We start from the raw sequence: 21,636 nt of genomic DNA on the forward strand, positions 1-21,636 counted from the left end.
TAATTGACATAAAGACAATTGAACTGCCATAAGCGATGGGTTCGATCTCTTTATATATTGTGACTACAATGTACAACACTGCAAATCGAATGGACTATGATATCCTGACCCTTCAGCGCTGCCCGAGGAAAGCTGAGTGCCCTTTGACCCTTCGTTGAGCACTCTAAGAGCCTGGGCACCCCTGTCCCGCCGAGCGACGCGACGTCTGCTGGATCGCGCCGCAGTTTGCAAGTAAGGACCAGCCCTGCCTGGCCCGAGCACCATGACTGTTGACCCCTCCGAGCCGTAGCTCGCAACGCAAGAAAGGACCCGTCCGGTCCGAGCACCGTGACCCTGTGGCCCCCGAGCCGTAGCTTGCAACGTAAAGACGGACTTTTGCCAAGGTTTGCTTCCCCCCGTGTGGCGTCCTGCTGAACGCACCCTGCTGCTGTGACTGAGAAGCTGTGGTGCGTAGTGCGGCTGGGTACATCCCGTACTTTGGGAATGCACCGCACCACTCATCACCATCCACTGCTTACCCCCCTTCAAGACCGGAGGGGACTCTGCCCAGAAGAGCCTGCGCCCCTCAACGCATCGCTGCCCAAAGTAAAGTGACTGTGGCCCCTGAGCTGTAGCTCGCAACACAAGGAAGGTACCGCGACGTGGGACGTCTGACCGGCCTTCACATCGTCCGCCCAGAACTCCTCAACGAACCAGGTACTGTAAGCTGTGAATTGTACCCCGTACGAGTCGCACTGAAGCCTACGACTCGTACCACCTGTTAGAATCAACGCATCCTTATACGCACCGTACTGTTCGCTGTTCGCTGCGCCCCGAACTGACGTTTCCGCGAGGCGCGTACAATTTGGCAAAGCTGTGTATTTCAACGAGGTACGAGTCGCACTGAAGCCTCCGACTCGCACCGCCTTTTGGTAAACAACCTCCTGTGAACACCTCGAACTGTGCGCTGCGCCCTGCGCACCATTCTGAAAGCCTGTGTTCTGTCAACGAGATACGAGTTGCACAGGAGTGCTACGACTCGTACCCCAGTGTAAACTTGCTGCGCCGTATGCATCGTACTGCGAGGCGCGTGAGAATTAGCAGGGCCTTCCGTTTTGAACCGCACAGAGCGCGCCAGAGCGCTACGACGCGCACAGACTGTAAACAAGCATTGCTAACGACCTAGTTATTGCTAAATAGTACTGTGGAACTGTTTTAAAAGTTATTGGAACGATTTCAAAGTTATTGGACCTGTAAATTAAGCCTGCTTAAAAACCTGAATATAAAGAACTATATTTTTACATAAAAATCAGCCTGGTGTCCATCTGTAGTGTATCAATTGATTGCTGTGTGTTGCTACAAATGCTTAACTCTAAACGCTCTGGGGATTAGCCTTGTCTGCTCGCGCCACGCGGCCTAGAGGGTGAGCAGGGGTTATTTCTAGGAGTAGTCCTTTGCCCTGCCCAGAGGAGAGGGTCCCTGCTTGTCACAAGTGCTTACCTGTGCAAACTAGAGACCCCCAATTCTAACACTGGTGAAGTGACTGATAATCAGACGTTGGAAGTCCCCATTATCACAACTAGTTATTCAATGGTGTGAGGAGGTTGCACAGTGGGGTCTCACGGAGAGTGGGCTGATATGTTAGGAGGAATACAGGAGATTCTGGAAGAAGCCCATCTTGCTTGAATGGGAAGCCCTCCTAGAATGATTTAAGGCACAAGACAAGGTTCAGGGTGAGAAATGATGATGGTCTGTAGCTCTCTGCTGTCCCACGACAAAACAGCCCCCCATCTTCCTTTTCCATAGAGGTTACTGGGCTACAGATACACAAAGCCGTACGCACATACACCCACACAGCCAGGTTATGCTAGGTGTATTTTAGCAAAATTACTTAGGGCGCGCATTTTAGGAATATGCAAGTGCTACTGTTTTCATCTGACCTGTTTCTGTTCACCTTATTAGCACTATGATAGAAATATATCTCCTATTTTTGATATTGGTACTACCAATCTTTTTTGTATGCTTCTGTCTCCTGATTTTGGAAGCACATACGTTTTACACAAGGCTGTCACTGGACCAATAAATACCTATTGAAATGTCCTAATCGCCAACCTGTGTATTTTCTGAAACAAACCAAGAAGGAGTGTCTGAACGAAACGTACTGTACTCTTTTCCATGATCCCTGAGGAATCAGGGTTGTCATGTTCAGTGGTTGCAAGAGACTACCTACACCATTGTAGAATACAGGAAGGTGGTAGTAGCACTATAGAGCTAGCTGGTCTAACGGCTGACATATCCTGTGGGGGTTTCCGGAAGTGGTTGGGACACCAAGCCCTCATTTTAGGTCACCCAAAACACGCAGGTCCTGGGGGACTCCTAGGAACTACACGACAGTAGTATAGAAGATTAAATTGTCTCCTGCAAAACATAATCACCCACTGTTCTTGCGGGGTGGATTGGGGCTTTTGGGGATTGTTGAACCTCTATTTTGTTGCTACCTTCTTCTGGTTTGTTATTCATGATATCGCAACACACATGGTGTTCATCTTATACAATGTTGTGAGTATACATGTACCACGTAATTATGCAATAGTGCTCCGATATGTGTATGTTCTAACATATGCCAATTAAAAATGTTATAAAATATGTTTAAAAATTAAAAATGTGTCTCCTGCAAAGCACATCATGTAACATGCAGATCACAGGTTTTTATTTTATGTTGATAGGTAAGGGGATTACTGCTTTGAACACAGAGATCCTTTTGTTACTTGCAGTTCATAAATTGTAATCCTTCTAGTAGGCCACAGTGAGCTATAAAGGGCATTTGACTCCTACACCTTGTAACCCTGACTGTCTCATGTAACACATCTTGTACATTGATTTTCACACTTACATGCTTTATTTTGAATGGATAATGTGTATATTATGTAAAGCACTCTAACACTTTCTATTGGAATGAGTAGCGCTATAAAAGAAATAAAGTAGTTCTATTTAAATTGTTATTTGTGTAAATACTGGGAGAGTCAAACCCATCTGACATTCTTACAGTGCATGCACTTATATACAGGGACTGAACAAAGTAAAAAGCATGCATCTCTTAATTACCTTTGAAGAGATAACAAGCTGAGTGTTTTTGTTTCCTCTCAGTTGTATTTGCATGTACGTGTGAGGTTCCAGGTAGTCTCCAGTCCCATACTCAATCAAAAGGAGGCCTGATGGCCCCTTAACTTCTGCCTTTATCTTTAGCACAGCTAGAGGGGGGGGGGGGGAAAGCCCAATCGCTGCCTGGCCGTTGCTGCTGAGAATGGAAAGCAGACAATGTGCTGGAGCTGCTGAATGTGTCCCGGTGTCTGAAAATTACACTGGGACTATTATAACATATTTCAGTGTGGTCCAACTTCTTGGCACGGTGGACGGTGCCCACTCTGTGAAAATAGTGGGTGGACGCCATGTGCCCCTAACTCGTGACCTGGTTACAGGTGGGGCTTAGTGACTGTAGAGCAGTGCTTGAATTTACATCTAATCATGAGCAAATATGTGACAATTAAAGAGGGATGCCTCTTTTAGGCATTTCTGGACCTAAGTGAAGCCTTTAAGAATGTTTTACTATGGAGAAGCAACGGAATATGCTAATAAAGGTACCAATTCTAAAATCGTTCACCTTCTTTTCCAGCTGCATATAGATGTAGAAGAAAATGTCAGGTTTGGGCCAAATGGGGATTGTGCCCCAAATATAAAGATCACAAAGGGTCAGGGAAGGCTGTGTGCTGGTCCCCTTCTTTTTAGTTTTTATATTAATGATTTAGATGGTGTCCTGATTGGGGCAGCAGCTAATCCTCCTAGGATATGACCTCGACAGTTGCCTGTACCTGTGTATGCAGATGGTTGTGTAATCATGACCAGAACAGGGAGGGGTTTCCAGATGTATATAGATAGTTATAGTATTTTTATGTCTGATCTTGGTCTCTCGACGAACAAAATAAAATCTTTTGCCATGGTCTGTGGTCGCCCCCAGAGCAGATAAACTCCTCTTCATATTAATAGTACTCCCCTTAAATGTGGTCCCCTGTTCACTTATCTGGGGGTTCCATTTTACTGCTCAAGTACGTGGAAACACTTTAAGAATGTCAGGGTAACACAGTTTAAACAAGCTACAGCTTCTTTGTTTAAATTTGCTGCTCAGCTAGGGTCTATGCCCTTAGGCACCACCACTACAGTATGCAAAGCCAGACCTGTGTTCATTGCCACCTATCGTACAGGCGTGTGAGAGTACACTGATCCCTCTCAACTTCAAATTAGTGAAAATCACTTTTTGTGCAGACTCCTTGCACTTCCCTTCAGCATTCCTTCCATAATAATGCATGAGGAATTATGGCTGCAGTATCTGGGAGATGCTGTAAGGCTAGCCCCATTATGTTGTGGCTTTCAGTCTGGTCCAGGCTTGAAACAGTGTTGACACAAGCAGTAATTACTGATTGCCTAAACTTTGCAGGTGCCCATAAACGGCTGATATATGTAAAAAATGAGCTGCGCACATATAATAGACCTGAATAGTTTGAAACTCTGCTGTCTATTACCCAATCTGCCAAACCTTTTGTGAAAAGTGAACTTTTAGGATCAAAAGCGGTAGAGCAATAGGAGGGTGACCTGAGGAAGAGGATGGTGCCATCATACCTCCCATTGTGTACCACGCCTGGTATTGAGCCTTACTTGCTGAAGGTGTCATGCCACCAAAGATTTTATTTATTAAGATTTAGGCTTGGCTTGGCCCATTTTCTGGTGTCCTCTCCCTCTAAAGCATATAATGAAAAAGATCTGATAAAGTACCCTTGTAATTCAATAGTACATCAATCTCAATTACACATGATGCTTTTTTGAGAACTGTATAAAAATCCAAGAATCTGGATGCTAAAACTTCTTTTGAGGTACTTCAACATCAGAAAATGCAAAAAGGACTTGGGATATTTAGAACAGCTCCAAACCGGTGAAGTATGGGTAACTATTTATAGAATAATTTTCTCAGTAGTCAAATATTAGAAACTAACCAGAAAATAGAGACAAATGAATGGTCGTCTCTTGTCTTTTAGTAGTTTTTTTATGACCTGGTTAAAATGAATTGTATTAACTAATCTTAAACTTTCATGCACTAGCACTCTTTATTCATTGATTATATGGTAACCTGATTGCACCATTGATTGTATTTTAAAGGAGATTTTATTGATCTGTATTTTACATGTGAATTCATGGAGTGTTTTAAACCGCAAAATGTCTTTAAAGTCTTAAAAATATTCTACAGAATTCAATAGCCGGGTCCAACATTTCAGGAGCTGAAAAATCTCTTGAGCTTGTTGATGTGGGTTAGAAAAAGGAGCATGGTTAGCCTTGACAGATTGAAATTGGACAGGGAAGAGGGTGACCAAGGACTCCCAGACCTACAATTATATTATATTGCAGGGATACTACAATATGCAGCTACGCTGTATGGCGAAGGGCAACCGTGGCAAAAGAGATTACTGGAGAGTACGGCGAATGAGGACCAGCTTCTAATGCTCTTTATGAGTTGGATTCACTTGCCGGGTGGAACTCTTTTGTGATCCATCAAGATTCTCCTGGCTCGAAGCTGACAATAAGACGGATTATAATAAACCTTATGCCAGGCAGTTGGATATTTGGTGGCTGCAGCCGTTTTTGCAGATGCAAGAGGTCGTATGTGTTCGATGGTGAATAGAGAGGTGATGCTGGTTGGCGGGAGATGTGTACCCCTGAGGAGAGTTTCTTAAGTTTGAAGAGTCACAGCAGACCTTTCAGCTGGAGCTGAGTCAAACCTTCAGCTTACTAAAATCTCCAGAATTACACAGATGTGGACTGACTGGCAGATGGTGCAACTTCCCAGATACCGGAGTGCCTGTTAAATGTGGTACCGGGGGGTATGAGTTCATGTCTTTAGGTTGCTCTGAAGAAAGTTAGACAATGTAGACCAATAAAGGCGAGAGAGCAGCGTGAGAAGGATCTCTCAGGTTCCCTGACAGACAGCCAATGTAATGAAGCCTGTACCCTGCATCAGATGGTGGCCGTCGATGTCCGATTTAAATTATCACGCTTTGATCATTTACATCCTCCCTACCTTGAACCTTAGAGACCAGTGCCATGCCCAAGATGTGGGGCGGGTGTGGATTCATTTATAGATACACATTGACTTGTGTGGGTGTCAGATTACTGACAGGTGTTAGTGGCAAATACTGTACTTTAAAAATGGTAAAAATAGCTTAATTCTCTTGGGGGCAGATGTATCAAGTGTTTTGCATGTCGCAAATGCTGCGAATCTCATTTTCGCAGCGTTTGCGACATCAAAAAGTGCAATTGCCATGTATCAAAGAAATCGCATTGCTTATTAAGAATTCGTATTTTTTGCGAATTCTTAGTGTGCGAGAAGTGTTTATTCGCAGAATAAATAGCGATTTCCAAATTTGCATGTCCCTAAGTTAGCGAAAATCGCAATTAATAAATCGCAAGCTAAGAAATCGCAACAGTATGTAAGAAAAAATCGCAAATAGCGAATTCTCAAAAATCGCATTTTAAGAAATCGCTATTAACACCAAGTAGAAGCAGGTGGTAAAAAAAATTATATAAAAAGGCTCCGAGAATGCATCCTCTTACTTTTCAAAATGGCGGGACTGTACCTGATTGCCAGGAGGCTGCGCATTCAAGCTCTTGCCCAGAGAAGACAAAGGAAGAAGAGAATCTTCAGAATAAGCATTACGCTGTTCCAGTAGACTCAGAAGGAGATCTATGAAAAATACAGGCTACAACTACTCACCATTCTTGACCTGATAAATGAATTGGAACTTTTTTTGGCACATCCAACAGGCAGAACACAATCAATACCAACACATGTGCAGGTATTGTGCTCACTGCACCTCCTGGCTTCTGGCTCATTTCAAAGAGTAATTGCAGAGGTTGGTGTAGTGTCACAGAGTGCCCTATCACGTTTCTTCCATGTGTTCCTGGACGCAATGCTAAGGAGACTACAACATCATATATATTTCTCCAATACACAACAAGCCATACAGGAAACAAAGTTGGATTTCTATCAAATAGCCAGATTTCCACACGTGATTGGATGCATTGATGGAACCCATATTGCTATCACTCCACCTGCAGCCATTGAATATGTATTCCGGAATAGAAAAAGCTACCACTCGCTAAACATCCAGATCATATGCAATGCCAAAAACATAATATATTACATTGTAGCTAAATTTCCAAGGAGTACACATGACTCTTTCATTTTCAGACATAGCGCAATTCATAGACGTCTCAGTGCCGGTCAGTTTGGAGATGGATACCTGCTAGGTGAGTAACACTCATGCAAACATCCATCCATCCATCCATCCATCCATCACAAATAAATGGAACATACAGTCACTATTTTCCCTCTTACTTGCAGGTGATGGTGCCTACGCAGTGCGTGATTTCATACTAACCCCATACTTGAATCCTGCAAATGCAAGTGAAAGACGGTACAACAGGGCAACCGGTCCACACGTGGGGTAATTGAACGTACATTTGGAATATTGAATAGCCGTTTCAGATGCATACACAAAAGTGGAGGTGCATTGCAATACAATCCAGAGACATGTTGCAAAATTGTGACAGCATGTGCAATGCTGTACAACATGGCAATTCACAAAGGCACAGAAATTGAAGTGAGTGACTCTGACTCATCTGATGATGATGATAACCCTCCACCAATAATGGCAGTGGCAGGAGTAGGAGCCATGGCTGGCCGTCAAAGAAGGACAGAGATTACACGAAATTATTTTTAGGTAAGAAAAAACTAAACACAAAATCAAGTTTGCAATTGTTCTTTTAATTCACAACATGCAAACTGTAGTACTATCTGTTTGAAACATTTCTGTGAATTGTTATTAAATGAAATATCCATACGTGGTAAAGAAAAGAAAACAGTTTCTCAATGCATTTCTGCTGCATCGGTCATTAATCAGAGTCATTTTTTGCGCTGACGGCTGGAAGCATGTTGCTCCTGTGAAGGCATGGCCTCTTGCTCAGGTCCGGTAGTGGAATGCCTTCCACTTCTGCGTTGGACCATTATATTAGTTGGGGTAGGGTTTCTACTACTCCGACTGGAGTTGTGCTCACTTTCTCCAGAGCATAGGAGAGCGCTTGCACCTGAGTTGGTGGTTTGCATGCTTTCCAAGACTGATGTCATTTTGTCCAAACTCTTTGCCATTTCCCGTGTGCAGTACCTTAATTCTCGCTGCATGTTGATGCTGCGCCTTGTAAAATTGCTTGTTACTGCACAAAGCCTGTTGATGGCCTTGGTGTATGTATGCATTCTGTCTTGCGCAGCCTTTGCAGCCCTGTTACGGGCTTTTTCAGTTTTGACCAGTGTCAGGCAGAGTTTGTCAATTGAAGCAGCCATGCCTTCCTGATTTTTGTTTGATTTCAGAAGCTGCCTATTTATTGATCGCAGTGCCTTGTGTTGCAGGCGCTGCACCTGAAGCATGTCCTGCTCAAGGCCTGCGAACACTGTGCCTCCTTCACTTTGTCCTGTGTTGCTCCCACATGCCTCCAGACGGAATGAGCGTGCCCTCCTTGGAGTTTGGGATTGCTGTTGTGAGTCCTGAGAGGACATTGTAACTGTCTCATGGGGGACTGATTCAACTTCAGAATTTTCTTCCACTCCCATTGGTTCCAGAGGTGCAACACATCTGCGCTTCCTGTGTATGTTCAAAATGGGGACAGGTGCATCAGTGACTTCATCCTCATTTTCAGACGTCACATGAGTAGGAGAATTTCCAATAACATTTTCTGGCCTGGATTCTCTTGTCTGTTCTGCGGATGTAGAGTGTGAAATATGAATTTGTGTTTCTTTACAATTAAATGATTTCATTGCAGACTACAACTTGTACTACACTGCTTCAGCATGCCAAAGTAATACTTGGTAAAATGACATGTTTACTATGATGATGAGTGTTAAAATCTCAATAGGACAACAACTCCCATAATGCATTGCTCAATTCTGGTTTCACAGTGTAAGTGGACTACTATTTATCTGAGTATGAGTTTCTGCACAGCACACACACACATTCTTCACACACATACATGGATGCAATTTGCATTCATCTTACCTTGTGTACTTGCAGTGGGTTCAGAGCTGTCAATGGTAGCCTCTCCACTCACACTCTCAGGTAATAGGGTGGATTCTATCAGTACCTCATGGGGTATTGGTTGGTCCACAGCAGAGGTTCCACCACCTGTTTTGTTTGCCTCTTTTATTCTGTCAGCAAGTCTCTCCTTAGATCTGAGTCTCATGTCGTACCACCTTTTTTTAATTTCATCAATGGAGCGAGTGGTGACTCCAACAGAGTTAACTTTCTCCTGGATCTCTAGCCAGATTTTTCTTTTCCTGGAGTCAGGCACTTTCAGTGCTTTTTTGCCAAACAGGTCCTCATGGTTACACACCATTTCTTCAATGAGCACTTCTTGCTCCTTTTCTGAAAACTTCTGCTTTCTTTTCCTCTTCTCCAAAGCCATTTCCTCCTGTGCCTTCTGTGACTCCATTGCTCTCCAAACAGGTCTGCTCTGCCTCAGCACACTCTTCCAACTGCCACTGGGTGTGGTTCTGTGTATCAGGTGCAAGCAATCACTGGAACTTCCTGGTTGAGATGTCATCAGGCTGTTCCTGCATTGCATGATTCCCGTTTTTGCGATTTCTTAAATTGCGAAATTCGCTAATTTAGAAATCGCAAGATTATCGCAATAAATTCTGCAAATTTTATGGTTTCGCTAATTTATCGCAGATTTCTTCTTACATCCCATTTTGCGATTCCGTTATTGCGATTCGCAAAAATTCGCAATTTAGGAATCGCTAAATGGATTCTTGATACATCTGCCCCTTAATATGGTAAATGCAACACTTTGAGTTCAATGTACCTTTGGATGCGTAACGCAATACAATGAAAGTGTTGCATGGAAGGTGATGCATCGGTTCCTTACACGCAGGAACGGAGATGCGTCAGTTTCTTCAGGCGCTTCCGTGGCAATGCGGCTTGCAACACCGTGATGAGATAAAGATCCGGTACGATGAAAACAAAGATGGCGTCTTCTCCTTGATGCGATTCGATGCATGCAAGCCCGACGGCCGTGCGGCGACTCACCGATTCTTCTGAGCCGCAACAGGCCCTGCGACACGCTTCTCCGGTGGTGCGGGACGCTCTGGCGAGGTGATGCGACAACTGCAACGGAGACACCCTTGTTCAGTGATGCAACGACAGTGGCTGCGGCTGCGGAACTCTTCTCCGGTGATGCGAGACACTTGTGTGATGTGATGCGACAGCTACAGCAGCAACATCCTTGTTCAGTGATGCAACAGCAGCAGCTGCGGCGGCGACACGCTCCTTCCTCATGAGTCGCGCTTTCAGCTCCTTGCAACACGCATTCCTCCAGAAAGCCCAACACAACTGCAGGCTCTCCCAAAGAACTCTAGGGGAGCTGATGGTTGAAGTCTGTGGTCCCTGAGAATTCAGGGCACCGGGCAATCCCCCAGTGCGCCGCATGGGTGGGGGCCGGTTTTGGGCCCCTGGGGGCCGTTTTTGTTAGAGGGACGTTTTTCGGCCCTGTACCAAAATCGGCCGTAAACCGGCACCGGCGGCAACTCCAACCCCCCAAGTGGGGGGGCCGGCCGAGCACTTTGCCAGGGCTGGTTGGGGTTCCCAGTCCGGCCCTGGGAGACAAGCTCTTTCTCAAGCCCTTGGACATCCTTCACAAGTTGCAGAAAGCACACACAAAGTTCCTCTCTCCTTTCTTTGGTAGTCAGGCAACCACTGCAGACAAATCCCCCAAGCAGCACTTCAGCTTAGGGATAGTCTCCCCTCAGTCTCTCTAGATCCTCTCCTCAGCAAAGGTTTCTTATTGTTTCCCAGTGGTGATCTAAAGTTCTGGGGTCTGGGTTCCCTCTTTAATACTCAGTTTCTCTTTGTTTTCTGAAGGCAGAGAGGACTTTGCCTAGTCCAAACCAGTTCTGGTCAGTCGTGGAGCACACTGTTTACATGACTTATTCTTTCCTTTCACAGTGCAGGGCAGGGACATCAGACACACCACAAGAAGTGGCGCCAGCATTGTGGAGGGAAGGCACAGCCCTATTCTGGTCCCAGATGCAACTCCTCCCACCCATCTACATGTAACTCTCTCTTTTGAGCCCTGTGCTGACTCACTCTGTCTCCTGGAATCCCCCAGTCCCTGTCACTCAAACTCTAGACAAGGAATACACAACCTAGCAGAGGCAGGCTTGGATGGTTAGAAAAGAAAATACCTACTTTCTAAATGTGGTATTTTCAAACACAGAATGTTAAAACCAACTTCACTAAAAGATATATTTTATCATTCTGAGTTCAGGCATGCTAAACTCGAATTCCTACCTAGTTCCCTGAGTCAGTTAGGATTATAAGATGTATTAATCAGACTGCCCATACTGGCCTATAGGAACGGGTAGCCTTGCAATAGTGAAAAAACAAAAATGGCTGTAATTCACTAATAGGACATGCCACACACATCAGGGCATGTCCTACCTTTTACCTACAATGCACCCTGGCCTTAGGACTACCATAGGGATAACTAATATGCAGAAAAGGGATGGTTTAGGGACTGGCAAGTGGGTTCACTTGCCCAGTCAACATGGCAGTACCAGACTACACACAGACTCTGCAATGGCAGACCTGAGACACACTTTTACAGGCTGCTTCTGTGGGTGGCACAACCAGCGCTACAAGCTCACCAGCAGCATTTGATTTACAAGCCCTGGGCACACGCAGTGCACTGTACTAGGGTCTGACAAGTAAACGAAACCAGCCAATCATGGAGTCACTAATACATACATATATTTACCATAGAGCACATATGCACTTTAGCACTGATCAGCAGTGGTAAAGTGCACCCCCAGAGGTATTAAACAGCCAACAAATAAGATAAAATACAGGAGGGAGGCAAAAAGGTCAGGGATGAAACTGCAAAAAGGGCCAAGTCCAACAGAGTTCTTCTGAAAAAAAAATATATATATATTTTATATTTATATTATATTAATTATCTATATACGCAGCCTCTGAATATGTCGACGCCTATGAATAGTTCACTCGGATGCAGCTTGGTGCCCTGGTTCAGACTGCCATACGTAGTAGTGGCTATTTCACCTGTCAGCCTTCAGCATGAAAAGCCGCCCCTGCTATAAAGATGCATGCACAAACTCAAGGAAATGAAAATACCATCTGCTCTCGTAAACCAGTTATTATTGTGTCATACAAATACATGGGTCCAAGTAAAGCTAGGGGATGGAAAGTACCTGTCCAGGAAAATCCCAACAACCATGGGGTTTAAACAGGGGTGCATCCTGGCACCGACACTCTTTAACTTATTTATGTCTGACCTTTTGTCAGAACTGGACATCTGCAATTGTCATCCGCCCAAACTGGGAGGGTTGCTACTTTCCAACCTCCTGTACGCAGACGATCTTGTACTGGTTATCTAGACCCCCATCCGTCTCCAACACTTATTGAACACAACTAGTCGATATTCAACATCTAATGGATTAACCGTTAACCATGGCAAAACGAAGGTTATGAGGATACATTCAAATAAGGAAAACTCTAAATACTGCTGGCATACTGCAGATTCACTAATAGAAGTAGTTGAAAAGTATAAGTATTTAGGAGTGAAGTTGGATAATAAGGGGACTTTCAATTTACAAAAAGAGGCAATCAAAAGAAGAGGCAACTCGATTGCGGTAGCCATAAAATCGATCAAACAGAAAGCTGCTGGCCCTAGCCTTATCCCACTGCTACAAGTCTGGCAAGCGAAACTCATCACGGCAATCACTTATGGAGTGAGTGTCTGAGGGGAAGAGATGATGTTTCTTTGAATAGAACTGTCTCAAGAGCTGCCAGGATAATATTTAATTTACCAAAGTACTTCTCGCCAGCCCAAATAAGGCTAGAATTTAGCAGGCAAAGTTAAGAAATAGCCCACAAAGGAGCCTATGCTAAGAGCTGGTATAGGATTAAAAAAATCTGAAGCAGGCACTCTGAACTCCCATTTATGGAATGAAATACACCTAAAGAGGGAGTGTGTAGCTAGGACCTATTTGACAGCATCAATAGATCATCTGGGACTCATGAACTTTGGGCAGCCTCGGGGTCCTACGATTGTTTTAGACAAATTGTTAACAAGACAGTGAAAAGGCTATCACTAGTAGAAGACAAGGCGATACTTACAGAAAGAGCCCACGGATGGTTTGTTGTCCACAGCTACGACAAGTCCTCTCCACAATCATACTTAGGCACGAGTTTTAACACTTCAGCCGCGTCCGTTATTTTGCGACAGTGCGGCGGTTCCGCGGAGTGGGCGGGGCCGCGTCGGCCGTTGGACGTTTGCAGCACCAGCGAGGTAGTGCTTGCCACTGCCAACGGCCGACGGCAGCAGTTAAAGGGTTAGTAGGAAGAAGAAAGAAAAATACCTTCAATTTCGATTGGGTATTTTACCATCTTTACCACATCTTCCCCGGTGGAAACAACCCCCAGGTCAGTCACTATGCCGCCTATGTGAGGATGCCAATGAAAGTGTATTACACCTATTATGTATCTGCAGAGATCTACAGGCCAAACGGTGATAGTTACTGAAACCGCTCTTTGTCAGTAAGAGGTAAGAACCTGCAGACAAGCTGTAAAGGCATGTTTCGGAGGTAGAGATGTACAGCTAGCGCGTCTCTTTCTTCAATTCATGGAAGCGGCAGGGGCAAAAGCTCTTTTGTCAAGAGACTGGATTGCTTTATCTTTGCATCCCATTGCCCCTTAAAGCGTTACATTAAAGCGAAAATTACATTTTCTGGTCACTCAACACCTGGACGATATATGCTTAAGCAGAAAAGCGAACAGCAATTATTCATCATTGCTGTTACAAACCTACCGATGACAGAACAGTCTCTCTCCCTTTGAGAATTAAGCCTTGATTTTTTTAACTTATGGTCTAGGCAAACAATTACTGACAACTGCTCTACGCATGTTAATACCACTCATGAAAGTTGTTTTTTTTTAGTTTTTTTTTATTGATTTAGAATATGAACTCTGCTGCTACAACACTTTTTATATGGAAATTATAAAGGTTTTAATTAACCAAACAGTACAATAATACTTAATACTTACCACTTACCATATATGGTTTCTCGAAAGAGAAGAGTGTTTGCAGGGGATACATGATGGGTCGGACTTGACAACTCGAGGAATTGGCTTGCTGAATGTATAATTGACATAAAGACAATTGAACTGCCTTAAGCGATGGGTTCGATCTCTTTATATATTGTGACTACAATGTACAACACTGCAAATCGAATGGACTATGATATCTAGGTTTGCGTCTGGCACTTGTGGAACGGTATAGTTCATACCTATTGTTATTGGGTTATTATGTGCAGAACCAGAAACTATAGATGTTATAACAATTAATCAGGAGAACAAATAACACTTTTCTATTCAATTACAATATTTTACAATTAAAATCTTTGAATCCAAGAAGAATGTTCGAGTTTATCTGGAAAAAAAATCCATATATTTTATATTTATATTATATTAGTTCACCCGGATGCAACTTGGTGCCCTAGTTCAGACTGCCGTACGTAGCAGTGGCTGGTTCACCTGTCAGCCTTCAGCATGAAAAGCCGCCCCTGCTGTAAAGATGCGCGCAGGAGATAAGCGCGCATTCCACGCAGGGGGAGAGGAGGCGGTGACAGAGTTGTGACTTACAAACCCCATTCCGAGCGAATTCATTCATGATCTACACACGCTGCAGCCGGTGCACAGCGCGCGAGCAGCCCCCACTTCTCCCTCGGCGACACTAAGAATAGCCAACCCCGCTGCTTAACGTAAACCAGAAAACACGCACGAGCCGGAGCGGTGGGGATAGCGCCAGAGCTACCTTCACCTACGAGCTCATTAAATCTGCACTGAGGTTTCTAAAGAGACCACTTCGGATCGGCCGAGGGGCGCAGTTAGATTGCACTGGACATTATGACGTGCACTTTCTGATAACCAGAGGGAAGGAGGCGCACAGGCGCTTTGAAGCAGAAGCACTTGGAAGGAAGCTGGGCACTTTTCAGAATGTGTGTGAGGACTGGCGGCTGCAGCGGGGCTTTGATCCCTCTATTCCGCCGGTGCAGTGCCGGTCCCGGCACACCACTCACCCCTGGTAGAGGTAGGAGAGCTCGGCTCCCCGCGTGCGTGTGATCCTCGGACATCTGGTGCATGTGCTGCCCGCAGCAGAGCCCGGCCCGATGGGGCAGCCCGTTTGGAGCCCGTGTGCACGCTATGCCCATCTGGAACAACTGGAGCCGGCGGCAGCCCCTGGGTCCGCTGCACGAGGAGATGCTGAACCGGAGCCTGTCCCGTCAGCATCAGGCGCAGCACCGGGACGTGGCCGTGGCGCAGAGCGTAACCGGCACCCTGCTCTCCTTGCTCATCCTTTGGACACTCTTCGGTAACGTCTTGGTGTGCGCGGCTGTCATGCGGTTCAGGCACCTGCGGGGCAAGGTTACCAACATCTTCATTGTTTCCCTGGCCGTCTCCGACCTGCTGGTGGCGCTGTTGGTCATGCCCTGGAAGGCTGTGGCCGAAGTGGCGGGCCACTGGCCCTTTGGAGCCTTCTGCAACATCTGGGTAGCCTTTGACATCATGTGCTCCACGGCCTCCATCCTGAACCTGTGCATGATCAGCGTGGACCGCTACTGGGCCATCTCCAACCCCTTCCGCTACGAGCGTAAGATGACCCCGCGCGTGGCCCTGGTGATGATCGGCACCGCGTGGACACTCTCGGTGCTCATCTCCTTCATCCCCGTGCAACTGGACTGGCACCGGAGTGGAGCCGAGAGTCCCCGCAGCAACCACACCACCCCCCGGGACTGCGACTCCAGCCTTAACCGGACCTACGCCATCTCCTCCTCCCTCATCAGCTTCTACATCCCGGTGGCTATCATGATAGTCACCTACACCCGCATCTACCGCATCGCCCAGGTGCAGATCCGGCGCATCTCCACGCTGGAGCGGGCGGCCGAGCACGCGCAGAGCTGCCGGAGCGCGCGGCTGGACTGCCAGCAGCACCACAGGAGCCTGCGCCACTCTCTGCGCAAGGAGACCAAGGTTCTGAAGACCCTGTCTATCATCATGGGCGTCTTCGTCTTCTGCTGGCTGCCCTTCTTTATCCTGAACTGCATGGTGCCCTTCTGCGACCGCTCGGCCCCCGGCGCCCAGCAGGGCCTGCCCTGTGTCAGCGAGACCACCTTCGACATCTTCGTGTGGTTCGGCTGGGCTAACTCTTCGCTCAACCCCATCATCTACGCCTTCAACGCCGACTTCCGCAAGGTCTTCGCCAGTCTGCTGGGCTGCGGCAACCTCTGCTCGGGCACCCCGGTGGAGACGGTCAACATCAGCAACGAGCTCATCTCCTACAACCAGGACACGGTGTTCCACAAGGAGATCGCCACCGCCTACGTGAACATGATCCCCAACGTGGTGGACTGCACCGAGGAGGACAACGAGGACACCTTCGACCGCATGTCTCAGATCTCGCAGAGCTCCCTGAACCAGGACCCGGCAACGGACGGCATCTCCTTGGACAAGATCACACCTTTTACCCCCAACGGTCTGCATTGAGACGGGATAGATACAGCCCATGACCGTCTGATTATGCAGGCGTCATACTATTGGACCTTAAAAATCGCTCTAACAGGATATATTTTTTTGTTAAGTAAAAGACTATACAACATGCGCGACTGCGTTTACAAACGAGGGCGCTGTTCCAACGTCCCGCCAAGGTGGACGTGGAGGCAAGTGAGGACGTGCACTCCAAACCTGTGCTCCGTGGCTGCGTCACTTCCCGGCAGTGTTTAACGAAGTTCCGTGTCTGTGGCCAGGGCTGAAGACGATCACAACTCAAAGGACTAGTTGAATCGTGCACTGCTGCTCAGCACCGTCAAGGCCCTTTTAAACAGTGCATGCAACATCACTCCATTGTCCAGTTAAGACATTTGCACTCCGTGGTTTCACCGTCTGATCTATTCAATATCTGAAATTCTGACAGTCACCAACATCATTGAAAATACTGAATGTGTAAAACCCAATGGGATGGAGTATTGGTAGGCACCAAATTCTAGTCATGTTGTGATATTTAAATCTAATTCTGTGAAATGTATTTTTGAAAAATTACAGAAACCCCATTCTCTTGCTTTTCATTTGTGAATAAAAAACGGATTATTACATTAGCTCTCCTAATATTCTTTGGTGCGACTGCGAGTTGTTCTCTATCCTCTCGGAACACTTGGCAGTGGGATCAACTTTCTGGTAAAATACAGCACACCCTTTTTAGCAGATAATTTCACAAACAAAAAAAGCTGTAGTGTCCTACTATTCAACCAATCTTTGATGGGTGCAAACACACAGACTTTTTGTTATTATTGTGCATGATAGTCGCTGCTGACACGTTCCTACGCCTTTAGATGTTATAAGTGCATATTTTGGACAATTCCATAAGGTGACGAGCAAGCAATGTAGGTGGGCTGGCGAAATTCAGCCTGCTTGAAAGTTCTTTTTGCTTTAAATTGTTGGGCTGCGTCACATGATATTTATACTACCACTGAACTATTTTCCCCTCTCAAGGAAAACGATTTGAGTGGGTGAGTGGGGGTGGGGAGGGGGGCGGACTCTTTGATTTGAAGATTTGTATATTACCAGAGAAGAGAAAATGGGCTGGTTGTGTGACAAACCTTTGTTCTAGTTACTGGGGACGGGAACGCGTTGTCGTCCTATGTCCTGCGTGCTGCTGACGTCTCAAAGCAATATAAACATACTGTTTAATTGTACACTAAATCAGATCAGGAGACAGCGTCTAATCGTATTACAGGCAGTGCTTTAAATTGGCTGGTACTCCCTGGTACAGAATACCAGCACTTCTCAATGTACTCTCCTTCAGTACCAGAACTTCTTGTGTCAAGAGAGTAGGGTACTCCTAGTGGCAAGTTGGGGTCGGGCTCTGGGGTATCGGTAGTGCAGCGCAGGTGTTGCTGAATAGGAAGGTTTCAGATGTTTCGTGTCAGTGCGGTGCTCTGACAGCCAATGGGCAGGGTATTGCAGGGCTGGGTTGCTGCTGAATCCTTGAATTTTAACAGAAATAAGGAGAAGTGGCCTGAGGGCTAGAGGTGCAGCTCTGTAATACCGTCGCTGTTGACTGCCCAAGGGCCTAAACAAGTTGGGCTCCCGTGTGCAGTGTGCAATTGATACTTTTTTTTGCAGTTATACATAGCGTGAACTTGGCACAAGGACATTGCGCTTTACACGAGAAGTGCAAGTTTTACATTAAAGCATACTTTTTAGGCTTCGCCTGCACAGCGCTTGTGCTGTGCTTCTGAGATTATTTGTATTTAATATATCTAAAAAGGGGCTCTCATCAGTTCCTGTACCAAAGTATTCTGTTCATTCGCTTTTGTGTGGAACTTTTTTTTATCTGAGTCTGTTACTTGTCGGCAGCATGTCTTTCACACTCCTTCCCTCCCGCCCTCCTCTTGCTTGACCTCTTGTGGAGCAGCTGGCCTGGTGAATTCTGTGTGAGATTGTAGCCTCTTGCTTCAAACCGCTAGTGTAAAACTACTTTCATATCACCTTCGGAGAAGGGTTCACCTTAACCTATCAGTGGCGACAGAAAGCCAATGCGTTACACAGGATGGAGGAGGGCATGTTTAATGAATTTGACCACGAAAAGTCAAAGAGAAAGCCAATAAAGGTCCTCTAGTATTCAACAGCATACCACCGCTCGCTGATCGCATTTAAGGATGCTTATCAGTGTCCTTTAATGCACCTTAGGTTCATAGTGCACTGCTCACAGAAACAATAAAAATAAATACAAATGCAAAACATGTAAAATAAAACGAACTATTTAAGAAGAGAAAAAATCCACACACTCCCCTTTCTGCACATTGTTTGATGTACTGTATGTTGTGTAGTGTCTGTTGAGTTGTATGCTGTGTTTAGTGGTGCCATCAGGGTAGAGTGACCAGAATTGAAAAGCCAAAAATAGAAGAAGGACTACCGTTTTACTTCAAGCGAGCGCACAGAATGACAGCGCTCCTCAGCACAGAATTACAGAACAGGTAGTTTGACCATACATAAAATGCAATTTTTAAACCCAGAAGCTTGTCTGTTAATTAACTTGCTTTCTAGAAACAACTGCTCACTATCCCTGCTTGATGCAACATAAAAACACCTCCCGCCGTTTTCAGCTGACCCTCTCTAAAAACCTGGGCAGGTGCTACATTTCCTGAAATCTGTCTGGAGACCTGGTGAAAAACAGGGACCGTCCGGGCTTAATCCGGTACACCTGGTCACCCTACATCAGGAGGGAGGAGACGAAGCGCTCCATGAGGCTTCAACGGATTGATAATACAACCGTTGGGTCCATCCCATAGAGGACTCACTGAAGGAGTTTTTTGAGACAAAGCTTTGTGCCTCTGCAGTGGGCACGAGAGACTTACGCTGACAGAGGTTTAAAGAGAAATAAGTGTCCAACAGTGGTGCTGCTAGCCCTGACGAATTTGCCGTAAGTTTATAGGCAAAGAAACATGTTGGCAGCGGATGTGGGTATGCAATGATAGCTATCTTTTCCTCTTTCAATTAGACAGAACACACCTAGTATTTAATAATAAAGCTGTGAGAGAGGTGTGCCTGTCGATTTTAATCACTTTTTGTCACTAGTGGAGTGAGGCTGTTGTTCACTCCTCTGCACTTACACACTCTTATACTTTTTCTTGTTTGGACACATTCTTTTCTTTTCCGGGACAAAATGACTGCCTGTGATGAGAAAAGGGGCCTAATCTGGTGAGTACCTCCCAGTTACCCCGAAGGTGGTGCGCCCGTGAGTGGTCATTTTGTCCTTTACACATTTTTTAATGTACTGGTGATTTGGTGCACAGACGGTAAGATTTTTTTTTCTCTTTTTTTCTGTCAATTGAGAATTGAAAGAGGTTTTCCTTGTTTGAATCTTTTAAATAAAGGGCGATACAGGTTCATACCCTCAAACTTAGTAATAAGAAGGGTAGTGTAGCGGAAGAATTTGATGTAAGACATTCTTCGCGCAGTGACAGAAGAAAAATACGCTGGTCGCCAAACGAGACAGGGTTTTTGTGCATTGATGTTTGTTTAGTGGAGGGCAACCCTGTCGCTTCTTTTCCCCCTGGGCTCCTTTTGAAATATACACCCTACATCAGGGACCTGCCACCCATCTAAAACTGTCTGTATCCAACCCCTACAAACATAACAAAGGAAATGAAGTGTTTTGACAGATGGTTCACTTGATTCCAGTCCATAACATGTTCTATTGGACCTGGCATCCTAAGTTGTGATTCTGATTGGTTATCCATGATGGGCATATTTGATTTACTGGTAAGTCCCTAGTAAAGCGCACTGTGTATGCCCAGGACCTGTAAATCAAATGCTACTAGTGGGCCTGCAGCAATAATTGTGCCACCCACACGAGTAACTCTTTAACCATGTTTCACACCTACCACTGTAGTGTCTGTGAGGGCAGTTTTTAACTGCCATGTAGACCTTACAAATGCACATTCTTGCCACGCCCAAACCGTACCTTTTTGCACATGTGAGGCACCCCTAAGGTAGGCCCAAGGAAACCCCATGAGCAGGGTGCAGTGTATGTGAAAGGTATGTGAAAGGTAGGACATGTACTGGTGTCCTGATAGTGAAATTCTGCCAATTTTGTTTTTCACTATTGCAATGGCTATCTCTCCCATAGGCTATCATTGGATCCAGTCCTGTAACATCTTACAAGTTAACTATCAATTGGGAAGAAATAGAGATTTGGAGTTTGGGCTCCCTGAGATCAGAATTCAAAATATATCTTTTAGTGAAGTTGGTTTTTAAATTGTATGTTTAAAAATTGCACTTTTAGAAAGTAGACATTTTCTTGCTTTACCATTCTGTGTCTCTGCCTGCCTGTGGAATTAATGTCTGGTTTAGATTGACACCTGGGTTGTTTGTGCATTCACCCTAGACAATTACACAAAGTGAACTGAGGTGTGCCCTGCATATCCTGATGGCCCATCACCAGGATGTTCTGCCTTCCTGAGCTAGAGTGGTGGGAGGAGTTGTCAATGACACCTGAATAAGGCTGTGCCTGCCCTCTCACAATGCTGTCTCCAGTGCCTGTACTGTTTCTGGACCCAAGGTAGCGCAAGGCAGGATTTTATGAACAACAAAGATTTTCCTCTGAAGTACGCCTACTTCAACGGACAAAAGGGGTACACGTATTGGACCTATAACCCCACATCTTTAGAACACTTGTGTATTGAGGATTCTACCAAGAAGAGCTGAAGAGCTGTCAGGAGGAGTACTGCCCCTTTGCTGTGTCTTGCTTTGCTGGATTGGCCTGCAGTTTCTGATTCTGTCCCCGGGCAGTGAAAGAACTGGACTTTGCTTTCTTGTATCCTGCTTTTCCAAGGTTCTTTAAAGGGTTGTGTGTGCTTGCCTCCTGTTGGAAGTCTCAGGGCCCTCACAGAGTTGATCTGCAGCATCTCTGAACTCCACTGCTGGGAGT

The 21,636-nt window shown here is 45.6% G+C and overlaps 1 protein-coding gene across 1 annotated transcript; it reads left to right on the top strand.

The window, feature by feature from the left end:
- The first annotated feature begins 15,287 nt into the window (after window positions 1-15,287).
- On the top strand, window positions 15,288-17,294 carry DRD5 (dopamine receptor D5). Its single transcript, XM_078678989.1, has one exon. It carries the CDS (start codon window positions 15,288-15,290, stop codon window positions 16,689-16,691), a length of 1,404 nt encoding a protein of 467 aa, XP_078535115.1. The 3' UTR covers window positions 16,692-17,294.
- Window positions 17,295-21,636: the final 4,342 nt, after the last annotated feature.

Source organism: Lissotriton helveticus, chromosome 2_2, assembly GCF_964261635.1.
Source record: "Lissotriton helveticus chromosome 2_2, aLisHel1.1, whole genome shotgun sequence".
Classification (NCBI taxonomy): domain Eukaryota; kingdom Metazoa; phylum Chordata; class Amphibia; order Caudata; family Salamandridae; genus Lissotriton; species Lissotriton helveticus.